This window comes from Zeus faber (genome assembly GCF_960531495.2).
Source record: "Zeus faber genome assembly, chromosome: 7".
Classification (NCBI taxonomy): Eukaryota; Metazoa; Chordata; class Actinopteri; order Zeiformes; family Zeidae; genus Zeus; species Zeus faber.
In genome coordinates, this window is record NC_137203.1 from 9109277 (window position 1) to 9127272 (window position 17996).

The window sequence follows — 17996 nt, forward strand, 5'->3', positions numbered from 1 at the left end:
GTATTCTTCATTTCCGTATTCCTCCGTCCTTCTCCAGGCCGGACCCACTCCATGACCAACGGCTGCCTCAAGTCGCCCATCTCCAACGGCAGCTTCAGCTTCGACGGCCACATGCGAAGCGACGGCCAGGTGTACCACACGGTGCACAAGGACTCTGGCCTGTACAAGGACCTGCTGCACAAGATCCACCTGGGTCGCCTGGACGACTCCGGCGACCGCTCCGGCGCCGGGCCCGCCGACAACAACTACCGCCTGCTGCGCCGCAACAACAGCTACACCTGCTACACGGCCGCCATCTGCGGTATGCCGGTGCAGCCCGTCCTGCGCTCCGAGTCCCGGGAGGACAACGAGAAGCTGGTGGGCGAGGGCGCCAGCGGGCGGAGCAACAGCGTGTCCTACTCCAAGAAGCGCGTGCGCTACGACAGCTACTCCTCCTACTGCAACGCCGTCGCGGAAGCGGAGATCGAGGCGGAGGAGGGCGGCGTGGAGATGAAGCTGGCCACCGAGCTGGAGGGGGCGGAGGAGGGCGAGGCGCCGCCGCCGGGACCCCTGGACGACCTGGCCGAGGACGACCGCGAGGAGAAGGACAAGCCCGAGGTCTTCCTGCTCTTCCACTTCCTGCAGATCCTCACCGCCTGCTTCGGCTCCTTCGCCCACGGAGGCAACGATGTCAGGTGCTGCTCCCTGCTGGCGAGGCCGCCGAGAGTGCAGAGTTATTAGGAGGTCGGCGTTAAAGGACCTCGCTGTGGTGTCAAATTGAGCTTTAGCCTGTTTACTTAGTCAGCGCACACATTTTACATTACCGCGACGGTTTCCCTGATGATGGCTCACATTTTCCATTGCTTTAAAATGGTGGTTCCACCTTTTCAAATGGAATTAACAAATATTTATCACAGCAAAGTTATGTAACTTACCTGTTAACTTATACCATCACTGTCAGCGGGAGCAGGAAAAAAATTTAGGCAGGGCTCAACACTCACTTTCAAAAGTGGCTGCTAACCGTGCATCGGCTTTTGGTTGCCGAAACTGAAAATATGGTTGCCGTTTTTACCCACCTTGTCTTTTGAGTAATTAAGATACTATGCAGTTATACAAAATGTAACATAAAATAATGTTTAAAAGCATTATTACAGTGAGAACAAACAGAATTCTTTGTAGTCTATCTTTTTTAGATAGTTTTATCTGGTACTTAAAAGGATTTGAATCTTCAGAGGGGAAGAAACACAAGTCAGAGCTGTGATGACACCAACACCTCTGCGCACACTCACCTGGTCACACTCAGCTCTGTCTCTCTCTCACACCAACGTGTATATGCTCACACACAGACTATAAGAACCCCAACGGTGGTGTTCATACCCTCATTGCTAACGATGGAAAATTCAAATTTGCATCTCTCCATTTGAAAGTAGCTCTCCACCAGATCACCAAGTCACACAGTTAAGTCACCCAAAAAAAAGCAACACTCGCCGAAAAAGCGAGTTGCTTGCGTCCCCGACTGTAATTACCTTGCTCCGCTGCCGTCCGCTGTGATTGACTCTCGGGCTGACAGCGCTCTCTCCAGCCCGGCGGGAGAGACGCTCCCTGGTGCGCTGGGGTTTTTATAACTCAGCTGTGAGCGGGACGCACACTCACTTCCTCTGACTGTGTGGGGAATCTGCTGTTTACACCTCACGGATGACGGAGAATGACATTTAAGCGTGAACAGGTGCCTGTGCGCGCCGGTGTGCCCACATGAGTCACTGCAGGCACAGCGTTCTGGTTCCGACTATAAAAATATTTAATCAATATTTAAACATCACTAATGCAACTTGTTTTTATTTTTTTATTGAACTTATTTTAAATGCAATTTATTTTGGGGTGCACGTTTTGCTGTCCATATTTTTTTGGTTAAAAAGTTATTGCCAAAGGGGGCTACCAGAGGCCATGAAATGGTTGCCCATTGGCTCAATCTGGTTGCAGAGGGCAACCGTTACTGCCGAGCCCTGGTAGGTTTCGCACTATCTGAATCTGAAATCCTGATGGATGATAAAAGGTTTTGTCTTTTCGTTATTGTAACGCTCAACAACCTTAAGCGTGGACTGAACCACTCGGGGGGCAACAGGCTGCACGCACTCTCTCTCAAGGGAGCCGGCTCGTAACTTGGGTGTCTCCTCTTCCCGCAGCAACGCCATCGGGCCTCTGGTGGCGCTGTGGATGATCTACGACCAGGGGGGTGTGATGCAGGACGCCGCCACGCCCATCTGGCTGCTGTTCTACGGGGGTGTGGGCATCTGCGCCGGCCTGTGGGTGTGGGGCCGGCGTGTGATCCAGACCATGGGAAAGGACCTGACCCCCATCACCCCCTCCAGGTGAGGAACACGGTCAGAGGGTGTGTGTGCGTGTGCGTGTGCGTGTGTGTGCGTGCGTGCGTGTGTGTGTGTGTGTGCGTGCGTACGGGGGGGGGGGGGGGGGCACTGATCTGTGTGACTGATATGAGAGCAGGATTTCGAGTGTTTTCTGGTTCACACACTTTGCGACGCTGACGTACACAAACTGGAAGATATTCCTTCAGACTGGCTTTCTGGGAAGGACTTCACACATGTGCAGGGAGATCTCATTACACCCTCACAAGGGTTAACAAACCATGAGTTTGTCATCCGAGCACCGTTTAGTGCCTTTACTGCAACTACTATTAACTACTGCAACTACTATACTATTTGATTGTGTTATGGTCAGGTATAGTAAATGTGCTGACAATGACCTACAACAAAAATGTTGTCGAAAAATGAATTGCAACGAAGGTAGCTATGTAACTGATAGTTACTGCTGTTAAACTGGGTTCCTACTTTCAAGCAGGCAACACTATTTACTATCTATTTTCATTTTTTCTACCCCTGTAAAACCTTAAGGATGTACACCGATCAGCCACAGCATTGAAACCACCTGCCATATTGTGTAGCTAGATCTCATGCCACCAAAACAGCTCTGACCCGTGGAGGCGTGGACTCCACAAGACCTCTGAAGGTGTCCTGTTGTATCTGGCACCAAGACGTTGGCAGCAGATCCTTTAAGTCCTGGGAGTAGCGAGGTCTTGCCTTCATCCCATAGTGCCATCTCCTCCCCAGGTAAAAAAAGCACATGCACCACCCACATGATGTAAAAGAAAACGGGATTAGTCAGACCAGGCCACCTTCTTCCGCTGCTCCGCGGTCCAGTTCTGATGCTCACATGCTCATTAGGCGCTTTCGGTGGTGGACAGGGGTCGGCATTGACACTCTGACCGGTCTGTGGCTACACAGCCTCATACGCATCAGGCTGTGATGCACTGTGTGTTCTGACACCTTTCTATCATAGCAGCATTAACTTTTTCACCACTTTGTGCTACAGCAGGTGGTCCAATCCCTCTTCTGTGGGATTGGACCAGTGGGAGTTGTCCTTCCTTGGACCATTTTTGGTAGGTACTAACCAACCCCCAGTATGCAGACCGGTCGTTTTGGAGATGCTCTGACCCAGTCGTCTGGCATCACAATTTGGTCCTTGTCTAAGTCTCTCAGATCCTTACGCTTGCCCATTTTTCCTGCTTCCAACACATCACCCTCAAGAACCGACTGTTCACTTGCTGCCTGATATGTCCCACCCCTTCACAGGTGCCACTGGAACCAGGTGATCAATGTTATTCACTTCACCTGTCACTGGTTTTAATGTTGTGGCCGATCGGTGTATAGGACACTTTAAAAGTACAAAAAGAGGATGTGCTCACGCTGCCAGTTCCTCTCGACTGGCTTCAACTTCCTGAATTCCTCCCCTGGATCTCTAAAGTCTTATCAAAGGAGTCTTCTTTATCTACCGCGGGCGGCACGGTATGATATGATATTGCCATGATAATCATGGCCAGCTTGACACGATATTGACATGTCATAATATCTGCTCCTAAATTCAAGATCCCTTGTTCGACTGAAGTTCATCACTTCTATCTGAAGAGGCTCTTGTATCTAAACTGTTATCTTCAAATTCAACTCCTTCAAATGTTTAACTTCTTACAGTGCGAAATCTGAGGTCACAGAATAGTGTTATGTCACCCCATCCATTCTTTTTCATAAGGATATGATACTAAAAGACTGTAAATTATATATTTGATATATAAATTATCGCACCTTAACTATACGACTTTGTATTTTTGTGTTTAAATAAATGTCGTTGTTTTTATGAAATGATTTTAATCAATGGCGCGTCTGCCTTTTAAAGTACTGTTGAACGGGTTTAAACTCGATTTGGCAGCAGCACAGTACTTTGAACACCATGTGCCGACCTGCTCCTGGTTTGAAGCTCCTTCTTTCCTCAACGCTCATCAAAAATGTCTGTTCAGACTTGTACGCGCGACGCCCGGGCCTTCCCTCGGCTCCCCACGTCGAAGGCCGACATGGGACGGAGTTTCCCACGCCGGCACTCCACCGCCACCTCCGCCCCGATCAGTCACTGGCCTTCCCACTTTCCGTCCTCATCTCACGCTCCTGCACGATAGCACGGAAAATGTGGCTCTGGAAGGGGAGGCGCCGTTTCCCCCTCCAGAGCCACGTGCGGCAGATCGCCAACTAACCGTGAATAATGCCCACTAATCCCACCTGTCAGCGAGAGGCCTGGAAGTCAACGGTTTAAAAAAAAAAAAAAAAAAAAAGGCTTTAAAGGGCACCTATAATGCTTATTTTGTACACATGTTAAGACAGGTTTCTGAGGTCCCCAAAACATGTTTTTTAAACTTTTTTTTTTTTTTTTTTTTCTGCTGAAAATACGACTCCGATTATGCATTCGAGCCAATGTGACATGCCTCTAAAACGGGCCAAGCCCCTAGTTCTGAGCCAGTGAGCTTTGCTTTACCCTGGGATGCGTTTTATTTACTTGGTAAACTTTCACTGATTTCACCGCATGTCAGTTCACTGGAATCTTCTTCCGAGCACATTTGAGGCCAGAAACAAGCAATCCAGTTGCTGAATCATCACTCACATTGGAACTACAAGGCCTCATCTGAACGTCAGTTCTGACTCTGCTTGCCGTGCTCCAGGCTTGTGGGACACGGACGCCGCACAGCGACTCTCACGCAGGGATTTAGTTTTTCATGTAAACGTCGGAAAATAAAACAATCTACACAGAAAACACACTTACTTACTGTTACTGCTTACATGTTACTACAACGTGTTACTACTACATGTTACACTAATGTTACTACATGTTAGTACAACATGTTACCACTACATGTTGCCTCTACATGTTACTACATGTTGCCTCTACATGTTACTACATGTTGTCTCTACATGTTGCCACTACATGTTACTACATGTTGCCACTACATGTTGCCTTTACATGTTACTACATGTTGCCTTTACATGTTACTACATGTTGCCAATACATGTTACTACATGTTACTACATGTTGCCACTACATGTTGCCTTTACATGTTACTACATGTTGCCAATACATGTTACTACATGTTGCCACTACATGTCACTACATGTTGCCACTACATGTTACTACATGTTACCACTACATGTTACCACTACATGTTACCACGTGTTACCATTACATGTTACCACTACGTGTTACTACAACATGTTAATACATGTTACTACAACATGTTAATACATGTTACTACAAAGTGTTACTACATGTTACCACTACATGTTACTACAGCGTGTTACTACATGTTACCACTTCGTGTTACTACAACATATTAATACAACATGTTACTACATGTTGCCACTACATGTTACCACTACATGTTGCCACTACATGTTACTACATGTTGCCACTACATGTTACCACAACGTGTTACCACTACATGTTACTACAACGTGTTATTACATGTTACCACTACGTGTTACTACAACATGTTAATGCATGTTGCCAATACATGTTACTACATGCCACTACATGTTGCCTCTACATGTTACTACATGTAGTCGCTACATGTTACTACGTGTAGTCGCTACATGTTACTACATGTTGCCGCTACATGTTACTACATGTAGTCGCTACATGTTACTACATGTTGCCGCTACATGTTACCACTACATGTTACCACTACATGTTACCACTACATGTTTATACATGTTAATACAACATGTTACTACATGTTACCACTACGTGTTACTACAACATGTTACTACAACATGTTAATACAACATGTTACCACTACATGTTACCACTACATGTTGCCACTACATGTTGCCACTACATGTTACCACTACATGTTTAAACATGTTAATACAACATGTTACTACAAAGTGTTTCGACATGTTACCACAACATGTTACTACAGCGTGTTACTACATGTTACCACTATGTGTTACAACAACATGTTAATACAACATGTTACTGCATGTTACCACTACATGTTACCACAACATGTTACCACTACATGTTACTCCAACGTGTTAACACTACGTGTTACTACATGTTAATACAACATGTTACTGCATGTTGCCACTACATGTTGCCACTACATGTTACCACTACATGTTTATACATGTTAATACAACATGTTACTACAAAGTGTTTCGACATGTTACCACTACATGTTACTACAGCGTGTTACTACATGTTACCACTATGTGTTACTACAACATGTTAATACAACATGTTACTGCATGTTACCACCACATGTTACTACATGTTACCACAACATGTTACCACTACATGTTACTCCAACGTGTTAACACTACGTGTTACTACAACATGTTAATACAACATGTTACTGCATGTTACCACTACATGTTGCCACTACATGTTGCCACTACATGTTACCACTACATGTTTATACATGTTAATACAACATGTTACTACAAAGTGTTTCGACATGTTACCACTACATGTTACTACAGCGTGTTACTACATGTTACCACTATGTGTTACTACAACATGTTATTACAACATGTTACTGCATGTTACCACCACATGTTACGACATGTTACCACAACATGTTACCACTACATGTTACTCCGTGTTACCACTACATGTTACTACAACATGTTAATACAACATGATACTACAACATGTTAATACAACATGATACTACAACGTGTTACTACATGTTAACACTACGTGTTACTACAACATGTTAATACAACATGTTACTACAACGTGTTACTACATGTTACCACTACGTGTTACTACAACATTACGTGTCGGTTCAGATTTCCGACCGGTTGAAGGTGACTCATCGTCGTACAGTCTCCAAGAAGATAATTACAGTGAAACCGACGACTTGGCGAGTCCTGGAAACTTTAATGTTGGGGGGGGGGGGGGGGAATCCAAACTGTAATGGGTGTGAGTCAGTACGTGTGTGTGTGTGTGTGTGTGTGTGTGTGTGTGTGTGTGTGTGTGTGTGTGTGTGTGTGTGTGTGTGTGTGTGTGTGTGTGTGTGTGTGTGTGTGTGTGTGTGTGTGTGTGTCTTGGGGGCACAAGGACAAGAGCCCTGTTGCCTGGCAGGAATGTCACGCAGGGATTCAGGAAGTGGTTTGGTGATTCCCTGCACTGTGAATATTCTGCAGAGAGAGAAGCTGCGATGGGAACGCTGCTGCTCGTCCCCAGCCACAGGGAGGACGCCAAATGGCCTCTCCTCGCTCTCTCTCTCTCTCTCTCTCTCTCTTGTGCAGTGTTCCGTTCTCCTTTTTCACGGCATTCTTTCCTTCTACGCTCCTCCGCTTCACTTGTTTGTCCCCCCCCCCCTCTCGCGTCTTTTTCTCCTCCTTTTTTGTCTCCTTTCTTCCTGGTGGGCTTGTTTCCACTAAATCTTTCCCTCCCTCTCTCTCCGCCCGGCTGTTTTCTCACGCCCGGCGCCATCTCATTTTTTCCTCCCCCCCCCCTCCTCAGGTCCTCTTGATTTTCACATTACTCCTGCTTTCCCCTCACTCCCCCCTTCCCCCTTCCTCCCTTCCTCCCTCTCGCCTTCCTCCTTTCTCATAGTCGCAGACTCTCCATCACCAGCTCGGCCTCTTTCCAGAGCACAAAGAGGAATTTGCCATGGTTTCGCTCTCCTCCCTCGAGTGTCTTGTTTCTATTCAGCATCTCGGCGCTTAAGGTTTTGGTTTTTGTTTGTTTTGGGTTTTTGTTGTGTTTTTTATTGATTTTTTTTTTTTTTTTCTTTCTTGGAGCAAAAAGCACCTTTTACCAAACAAGAAGAGGGTAAACAGACAAACAGGTGTGTGTGTGTGTGTGTGTGTGTGTGTGTGTGTGTGTGTGCGTGTGTGCATGTGTGCGTGCACGGGCGTGCGTCATGGCCTCCGCGTTGACGATGCGCGTCAGGGCCGTGCACCGCTGACGGGCATCCCGCAGAATCAAAAAATAGATTTTTAATCATCTTCGGACACGGCTTGTTTTGTTTTTGTTTTTTTGCGCTCTCACTGGTCGGCCGCCACATGGACAGATTGCTCCCGCTCAGACGGGGTTAGCGCAGGGGAGGAGGGGGTGCAGACCCAGATCCTCGGTTTCTACACCGTGACCTGATCCTGTGTGGGACGGTTATGTATTTGGTCTTCGCCGTGGCTCTGCGTTGCAGACGTTATAGGACAGATAGCCATGACACGTTTGTTTATATATTTATTTGTTTGGGGTTGTTTTTTTTTTGTTTTTTTTTAGGAGCACACGGGTTGAGGGTGGAGGGTCTTACTGCCTCCCGCAGAACCACGCAAGCGGGAGGGACGAACCCTTTTTTTCCAGCCGGCCACGTCCTAATACTATCACGGTGTCCCCGACGTGGGACCAGATATCGTCCGGGATTTGAGGTTTTTAAGGCTGCTAAGTAACGCGGTTTTCTGAATTAATAGACCGTTCTGATCGATGCTTGGTTTGGAATACCCACCAACAGTCTCCCCCTCAAAACATAGTCAGGCGCTCGATATCGTCGAGGAAAATATTGCGTCGTTTGATTTTTTGCCACGAGCTACGATACTATCGCACACTGCATGTGTACTTTACAGAACAAACTGGGTTTAATACAGAAATATATCATATGTCACAAATAGTTGCAAATTAATGTATATCCAAATGAATTGAAATTCCCTTTGTTTATGATGCCGGTGGTATTTAGTTTAGGCTGAAAATGTGTGCGTACTGGAACTTCCAAAGTTTCGGTATTTAAATTTTCAATATCACAAATCGATTTGGAAATTGAAACAATGGAATTGAATTGTGTCGGATTATCTGTTATTGTTTTATCTTGTGTTTTTGTTATTTTATTTTATTTCTTATTTTACCAAGCCCTACAAAACTCTGCTGCAATAGACATTTCCGCCCTTTTTTTTTTTTTTGTTATGGATGAGAGTTTGAGTGCGGAAGTGAGCGAGAGAGAGATATTGCTGTTGTTTCCATTTTCCGCACATGTGCATTTTGAGTGTTTTTTTTTTTTTGTTTGTTTTGGTTTTTTTCTCTGAACCTCCCGGCGGAGCACTCTCAGCTCTGACTCAGGGGACGCACGGTGTGGTTTGGTCCGTGCCGCCACCGGACGAAACATCTTCCCAGGCGTTAAAATGAAGGATGTCTCTTTGCTCGCCCCCTCCCTCCCTCCTCCCTCCCTCCCTCCTTCCTCCACAGTGGATTCACTATTGAGCTGGCTTCCGCGCTCACTGTCGTGTTGGCTTCAAATATCGGAATCCCTGTCAGTACCACACACTGCAAGGTATGACTGAGTGGAGGCCCCCTCACCGGCCCCCACTCCGGCCTCCGGGCCCCACCCGCCACCCTCCCCAGGCGTCTCCAGGGGCCCCGGGAGCGCACACTGTCGGCCCCGGATCACACGGACTACCCCGCCCCCGCACACAAAGTCTCCCGGCTGTCCGGGATTTGGCTAAATGTCACTCATATCTCCCTGTTTGTTGGTGTTCCTGGTTTGGCCGCCCACTGTGTTCTGATATCTGGTGTTGACGGCACAATTGGCATTTTTGTAAATTCGCTATTTTCGTAGATTCCCCCGAAGCCTGTCACCCCGACTTGCAACGACCTGACAATCGCCTACGGGCAACAAATCAGACGGACCGGGTCCGATCCGGGTGACTCGGTTGGCAGTGTGCACCCCCCGCCCCCACCCTTTACAGGAGCATCGGAGCGACTCATTTGGGAGACGTAGCGGAGCCCCCCTGTCGGCCCCACTTTCCTCTCCTCCGTCCGCGGACGTGGTGTCTCACTCTCTGTTCCGTTGCCTCCCACTCTCTCACGGCATGGTGTGCTGTGTGGGGCCCTCCGAGCCCCCCATCTCCCCCGAATGCGTTTGGCTGCAAGCAAACCCCCACCGCTGCGCCCCCCCCTACTCTGACTCCACCGACACCACCCGTCTCACTTGTTTTCCACTGTTTTACCTCCCCCTCTCCATCTTTCTGTTTCCTCTCCCCCCCTCTGTCCCCATCTGTCTTCACAGCGGATTTTGCATTGAAGTAATGAGTGCTCTAACAGTGCTCGTTGCATCAAATGTGGGCATTCCCATAAGCTCCACCCACTGCAAGGTATCAGAGTCGCGGTGGCGAAGCCGCCCCGGCGCTTCACCCTCCGCAGTCAGTCGACACCGTAGAGCCAATCACAACTCCTGAAGTTGCAGCTTTGTTCTCTCGTGCGCCTTTTCCCGGGGCGGTGCGGCGCGGCGTTGAACCCCGGAAACCTGCGGGAGCTAAACTAAGCTAAACCCAACGAACCAGCCGGCGGAGATTTGTTACGCGGCCGCTTTATCGCCTCCAACCTAGAAAAGCCGTCGGAGGCCGTTTCGGCCGTCGCTTTGATCAGGTCGCGAACAGAAGACGTTGTACTTTGAACGAACTTTGAGCCGCTCCCTGTGAGCTGCGCGCGAACGAGATCCCTCCCCTCGATAATAAGCTTTAACGCTGCAGTTAGTTGGCACCGTTTTGGCAACTTGGTAAAAGGCTTTTGGAGAAATTCACGCCGGTGGGGTGGGTGGGTGGGCAGGGGGCAAGCTGATGGCTGCACTTGTTTGGCACCGTTTAACAGGACGTGCGAAACAAAAGCTCTTTGTCTCCTAAGAACTGGAAATTGTGTCAGTGACATCAGGGTTCACCCCAGTTTTAACTTGTCCATTCAAATGAAGTCAAAAGGTGACCTTCATGGTGCAGTACAGTGAAAGATTTATCCTTTTGGGATAATAGATATTTATATACAACGCAGAGTGAAGTTTACTTATAACAGGTATCGAGTGAAAGTGCTTTTGTAAATCGAACGAAGGGAATAAAAATGTTAAACGCGAGCACGCCGCCCACCAGGAGAAAAGGCACGAGACCCAAAACTGACATTTGGTTGCTGATTTTTTATTGTTATTATTTTTTTTCAACAATCAACATTTCCATCCAAACATTTTAGATTTTTTTCTTTCCTTTAACCCCGACCCCCCACTCCCCCACCCCCCCACAAAAAAACAACAACAACCTGCCTTTCTCCTCTAAACCCTCAATAATCAACCGCTCTGCCACCGTGCTAAATCTACTGATGCTCCGCGATGGTCGGGATGTGATGAAGTGGTGTTGCTTGTGTCGTGGGGGATCCACAGAAGTTGGCCGAGACTAAATCGAAACGTCAAGATTGTGAATAACTTTATCCAAAGAGTGTTTATTTGGACAAACTATGAGGATAGTCATTTAGACAGAGTACCTTTTCCAACAGTAACATCGAGTAAAAAAACAACAATAAAATCATTTAAATCAGATATTGCCGTCCACAACTTCTGTGCAGAAACCTGTGTGTGTGTGTGTGTGTGTGTGTGTGTGTGTGTGTGTGTGTGTGTGTGTGTGTGTGTGGCAGTGGTTCAGTTTTCACTCCTCTAACACAACTGTCATCCCTGAGCATTTATATATATATTTTTTTTTGCATTCTGGTTTCCCCTAATTCCAGTGGAGTGGAAGCTGAATTTCTGTGTGTGTGTGTGTGTGTGTGTGTGTGTGTTGGGTGCACTGGGATGTGATAATGTGCAGTGACTTGTTGTTTTTCCAAAGTCAAAAAAATAAAAGACAAACACACACACTTGAGGTTACACCGAGTTCAGCTTTCGTATCCGCGCCCCTAAAATTGTGCCGTCGCACTTGTTACACACACGCACACACACACGCACACACAGGTTTCACTTCAGTGAGAGCAGAGATCGTTCATTTAATTCGGCTCTGATCGGCCGCAGTCGAGTCGCCCGTCGTGTGAGGCGTCTTTGATTGGCTCCCAACGACGTTTATTTCGCTTTTTAGATTCGTCTTTGTTGAGTGAGAGTGGGGTATACACTGCGACCCCTCCCCTGCAACCAACTTCCAGAATTAGCTGCGGCGAGACAGAAGGCGTCTTGGGTTTCTGTGGCCGTATAAGAGCAAGCAGATGGACACGGGGTCCGCCCCCCACACACACACACACACACACACACACATGCACACACGCACGTACTTTCAGCGCACATGCTAAAACCAGTCACTGCTCATGCCGGTCGAATGACCTTGGAGCTGCCACTCCAACACACTGTGAAGGTGAAAGGTTGGCGTGCGTGCGTGTGTGTGTTGTCCGTCCTCCTTAGTGCTGCTGGTGTATTATGTTTTTATGACGTGAAGGTGAGTGGAAAATAACTTCATGTTGAAGTCTGAGCTTCGTTTACATAATTTTATCAGTCTATTGTACTCCATAATCTCTTCATATATATATATATATATATATATATATATACTATACTTTATTTATTTATTTATTTATTTATTTTTTAAACATACCTCCTTGTACAAACACCAGAACTGCCAATCTCAGACTTCTTCATGAATTTGAGTGCAAGCACTGACAGACATTTAATAATTAAACTAACCCAAAAACTAGTACTGTGTACTAGTGGGCCGGTGCTGGTCCTCAAGAGCGGGTGGGACGTACAGGCTTTTAGTTTGAAATCCCACGGCCCAAATTGACCTAGAAGCTCCTAGAACCCCCCCCCCCCTCCCTATACTCTCAGCGCCTTGCGCAGAAAAAGCCTGGACGCCCCACGCCGCCGCTCCACGGAGGCTCAGGGCCGCGCCCCCCGCTGTCCCACGTGCCGCTTCCTGACGCCCGTCTCTCCGCCCGCCAGGTGGGCTCGGTGGTGGCGGTGGGCTGGATCCGCTCCCAGAAGGCGGTGGACTGGCGCCTCTTCCGGAACATCTTCCTGGCCTGGTTCGTGACGGTGCCCGTGGCCGGCCTGTTCAGCGCCGCCGTCATGGCGCTGTTCGTCTACGGCATCCTGCCCTACGTCTGAGGGCGGCGGGGCCGGGGGCGAGCGAGAGGAGGGCCGGCGGAGGGGCGGAGGGAACGCCCGCTCCGGACCGTCGCTGGGGGGTAGAAAAGCAAAGAGAAAAGAGCAGGTGTGTGTGTGTGCGTGCGTGCGTGCGTGCACGTGTGTGTGTGTTTAGCGCTGCAGGTTTGGGCAGGAGGCGGAGTGGGGTTTATCGTGGATGGTGACGAGGGAATCAATGTGAATTATTGTACTGCAGCTTGCTTTAAGGTAAAAAAATAAAAATAAAATTTTAATCTATATATATATATATATATATATATATCTATCTGCGTGTGGTCAACCAACCCATCCCATCTCACCCAAACAGTGCTAGACAGGAAGGTACCGGGAAGACGAGCGGAGACTAAAAAAAACCCAATAAGCCAAGTGGTCCCCGTATGTTTTAAAGATGGATATCATATTTTTTAATGATGTACTATACTGTAATTTGTACTGTAAATAATGTCTTCTGTAGTTTTGGGGTGTCATTCTGTTTTGTTTTTTTTGGGGTTTTTTTTTTACATTTTTATCGGAGGGCCCCTTCATGGTGTCATATTCAACAGGTCTGAGGGAAGGTCTGAAAACAAAAACCGCAAAATTTTAAACGATCTGCCTCGGAATGAGAAGTATTTGAGGCGTGGGGGCATCTTTGGGACACACACACACACACACACACAGACACACACACACACACACACACTCTCTCACACTCTCACGGTTGAGTGAGGAATTCGGAGAGCCGCAGCAGTCTGAACATCAACACGCCAACGTCCGTGGAGCGTTTTGAAGCCAAAATACTGGAAGTGCAAATGGACTGACGCACAATCACACGCACACCCTGAGGTGGTCCTAGAAATCATCCTTTGTTTTTTTTGTTTCTTTTTTTTGGGGGGGGGGGGGGCTGCGACTCCGATATCACAGCGTAGACTGAGGTGAACAAACACGACGAGCGGTTAACAGTTTCCGTTAAAAAAAAAAAAAAAGGAAGAAAGACCCCGTCGCAGCTTAGGACGACCGACCTGTGTTAAATAAAGATCGCAGGTGTAGATGTCGGGCGGGGCCGGGGGCGGGGCCGGGGTACGATCGATCATCGGAAGGATAATATTGATCATCACCAGCTTTTTCGACAGAGTCACGTGACCTGTTAACTGAACAAAAACCTAAAGCTTTTCTTGTTGTTTTTTTGAGTCCGAGTCCTGATGCGATGTGTTGCAAGTTCCTTTATTCTTGTGGTGTGTTGTTATGGTTTTTAATTTTTTTTTCTTTTTCAGATGAACAAATCTATGCTTAAGTGGCCACTTGCCTTGTAACATTGTTTTACTGTGTGCATAAGCAGTAAATGACTAAGTACTGTGGTGTTTACAGAGAGAGAGAGAGAGAGAGAGAGAGAGAGAGAGAGAGAGAGAGAGAGAGAGAGAGAGAGAGAGAGAGAGAGAGAGAGAGAGAGAGAGAGAGAGAGAGAGAGAGAGAGAGAGAGAGAGAGAGAGAGAGAGAGAGAGAGATTTTTTGTTGTGTTTCTTCGTAGCCGTAGAGCTAATCATGGTACCAGTCACTTTACACTGCTACCACACCGCGTTAACTCTTGTATGGGTGCAATGAAATAATGAAGAGAATAAATAGAGAAATTTCATCAAGACTATATATATTTTTCTACCATATATGAGTTTTAAGCTGGGCGAGCAGCCGGACACTCGGGGAGGGAGGAGGACACGCATCTGGTTGAACGCAAACCTGGCGTCACCGCAACCCTAGGAAGCGACCCCTCCATTTGGTTTTGTGGTTTTTCAGGGTGACGGCCGAGTGCGACCGCGCCTCGAGTGTCGCGCGCCGCAATCGGCTATTGACCCGGCGCGCTCTCTTCACCCGTGGGTTGTGACGTGTCGGTTGCCAAACGGATCGGATTTTAAAATTGCCATTTATTTTTTATTTTTGGACTTTAGACGAAAACACTTTGTAATTTTGTTTCCCTGCCGCTTTGATTACAGGCTGTGAGACGGGGCAGCCGCACCCCCCGCCGAGATCTTAAATCTGCCAATTTTTTTGGGGGGGGGGGGCATCGGATATAAAAAAGAGTGCTCGTCTGGGGGCCTTGGACCAGCGTCGGCAGTCACTGGCTCGGTGGGAGCAGATCCCGTCGACCAAAACGTGCATAGAAAAAGAAAAATGATGACTCGGGCGACGTTGTTGGTCCTCCGCTCATAAAGATTGCGGTGTTTCCTCTTCGTTTGCGCAGGGAGCCGATCTTTTAGTCCGAACAGACTGAAAACACAACGGAGGCTTTAAAGCCGCCGCTTGGTCTCGCAGGTTTCCATTCAGGCCAAACACCAGCAGCTGACATCACCGGCGGACATTTTAAACCAGAGCGTCGATCGCCTGCTTCACAGTTTGGTTGGAACGAACCGTGAACATGATCCGACCTCCTCTGGACGGGAGGTCGGATCTGGGAGGCGGGGGAACGCCGACGGGAAGGGGATGCGGATTCTCCCGTTTGACTCTTGTTTGGTGGAATGGGGTTGATTTTACTGGCGTTTGTGGTTAAGTAGAGGTGGAGTTGATCGGCATCCACATCTTCCTCGCGTTCGAACGACCGGTCGAGCCGGCGAGTGTCCACGCTCCTGGTGAACAAGAGGGATTCCGAACGGCCGGCCAAGCTCGGACCACAGCCGCGCGCGTCCGCTTTCAACAAATTAGTGACGCCAAGCATATCCGTCACCTGAACAACTTTTTAAATGGGTCATGCGCCGCGTTGCGCAGGCGGCCTCCACCCGCGTCACGCCGCCCCCCCCCCGCGGACCCCCCGCGCAGCTCCCTGGGTCATTCTTTTATCCCCGTGCATTCTCAGTCCTGATAGGCAAGAGGGATGCAGCGATGGAGGTGGAGAGGGACAGCGTCTTAGACCAACATCAACTCATCAGTAGTAACGTAGAAGGCGGGCGGGCAGTGGCATCGCCGCGACGGGAGGCGATTCTCTGTGTAGTTGGTCGGGGGAGGTTTGGCGGGCAGAACGTGCCATTTTTTTCTCCTCGAAACGTGCAATAAAAGAAGCTGAAGTGCAGCAGCAGCATCGCGTCGCCGCATGGTGCGGGGGGCGGCGGGGCATCGGTTTTGACCTTCATCCGAAAACGGCGACACTTGACAGGGATGTGGCGTGCTGTCTAGCTAGTGCTCTGGTCTGTTTTGTGATAGAATGTGCTCCTTGGCTGGCCCTGCAGGCTTCGCAGCTCTGTGTTGTCTTTTTACTGTTTGCTATTAAACTGTCTCGTCCTCAGATTTAAAAAGGAAAAAAAAAAAAAAAGGAAAGAAAAAAACAATGTAATAAAATAAAAAAATAAAAAAACTGCCCGGGCTCCACAGCAAGATCTCCAAGCCCTTCTGATTTGCATATATCGTACTGTAATGTTTTATTTAAATTTTAATGATAAAATGTCTGCATTTAAACTAATTAAATTATGGGAATTAAAATTACAAAGAGTACCTAAATGACATTGTGCTGTGTGGATTATTTACAGGGGATGCCGGGGGGGGGGGGGGATTCTGGAAATGCTAAATCCTAAATTTGATGGCTCTACTGACCGTAAATCCCCACAATTCTCAGCTTTATCTTTCAAGAGCATAAAACCGAATAATTTGCTCTAATTCATTGAAGCAGAATTTATTTTCCGTTTCAGAGGGGGGTTGATCTGCCAAACTCACGGCAGAGTGATTTGGCACGGTAAGCACTGGACGACTCGAAATGGCTCAGTCGTCCCATGCCGGTCACCACTGAACAGCCTTTTGGATCTAGGATGCTTTTATGCGGCACTCTGGCCCGGCGGCACGACTAAATCTTAACTTTTGATTTCACCTCTAGATAATGGAAAAAATATCTCAAACATCTGAGCATCGGGGCACTGTTTTCACCCGCTATATAAGGAAAGTTTGCACTGAAAGCAGGTTTGTAAGATGTAAAATAGAACAGGATCTAGAATCAGATTATTTGCAAAATTGATGTTCTTCAGTAATATTTATTCATCATATAATGAATATGTTAATAATGCCAAGCACCCTCTAAAAGGGCTGAATGTCAAATCAAAGGTTCATTTTTGGGACTGTTTTGATATACGCTGGATTGCAAACTGCCATTTTAATGATGTATGATACTGACACAGCATATCATCGATGGTAGACCACATGATACCTCTACATGACTAACTGTACAATCTAGACCACAGTGCGTCAATATTACATTTGACTCATTATGCAACAAGGTGCATTTGCCTTCTACATCAGTGCAGGGACCATTAAACCTTCTCCATGCACCATGAAATGTTTTGCTCTCCTGTCGCTCAGAATGAAAAACCTCAGGTCAATGCACATCAGGTAACACAGATGATAAATGTTCATAACCCGACACCATGACACGCACTGTACAGGAGGCCCTTGAGATGCCCAAGCTGCGCCCAGGACCCCAGGACCCCAGCACCGTGGTAAGATTTTCTCGTGCCAAACACCCAGAGCGAGCTCCTCTGAAAGGGCTGCAGACATTTTCCCGTGTGAAGATGGTTACACACTGAAGTGAAGTCAATAATTATTATAATTATAATAATTATAATTATAGTTCATTCTGTTTCATTGTGGTGTTTCTCTTGTACAGTGAACTTCATGCTGCAAAGATCTGGTTCCATCCACTTAAACATTTTCTTTACCTCTATAAAGCCACATCATGGTTGCTGCAAATACATCATTTCAGCTCAGGGATATTAAAAAAAAATCACAAGCT

At 47.5% G+C, this 17996-nt stretch overlaps 1 protein-coding gene across 5 annotated transcripts in view; it reads left to right on the forward strand.

The window, feature by feature from the left end:
• slc20a2 (solute carrier family 20 member 2) overlaps positions 1-16720 on the forward strand; it is a 45535-nt gene extending 28815 nt beyond the window's left edge. For all 5 annotated transcript variants that reach the window (XM_080003986.1, XM_080003987.1, XM_080003989.1 and 2 more), the window contains 4 exons: positions 38-674; positions 2163-2348; positions 9565-9649; positions 13055-16720. In XM_080003986.1, the coding sequence (XP_079860112.1) occupies positions 38-674; positions 2163-2348; positions 9565-9649; positions 13055-13219 (1073 nt within the window). In that variant the 3' untranslated portion in view covers positions 13220-16720. The remainder of the gene's footprint in view (positions 1-37; positions 675-2162; positions 2349-9564; positions 9650-13054) is intronic.
• Positions 16721-17996: the final 1276 nt, after the last annotated feature.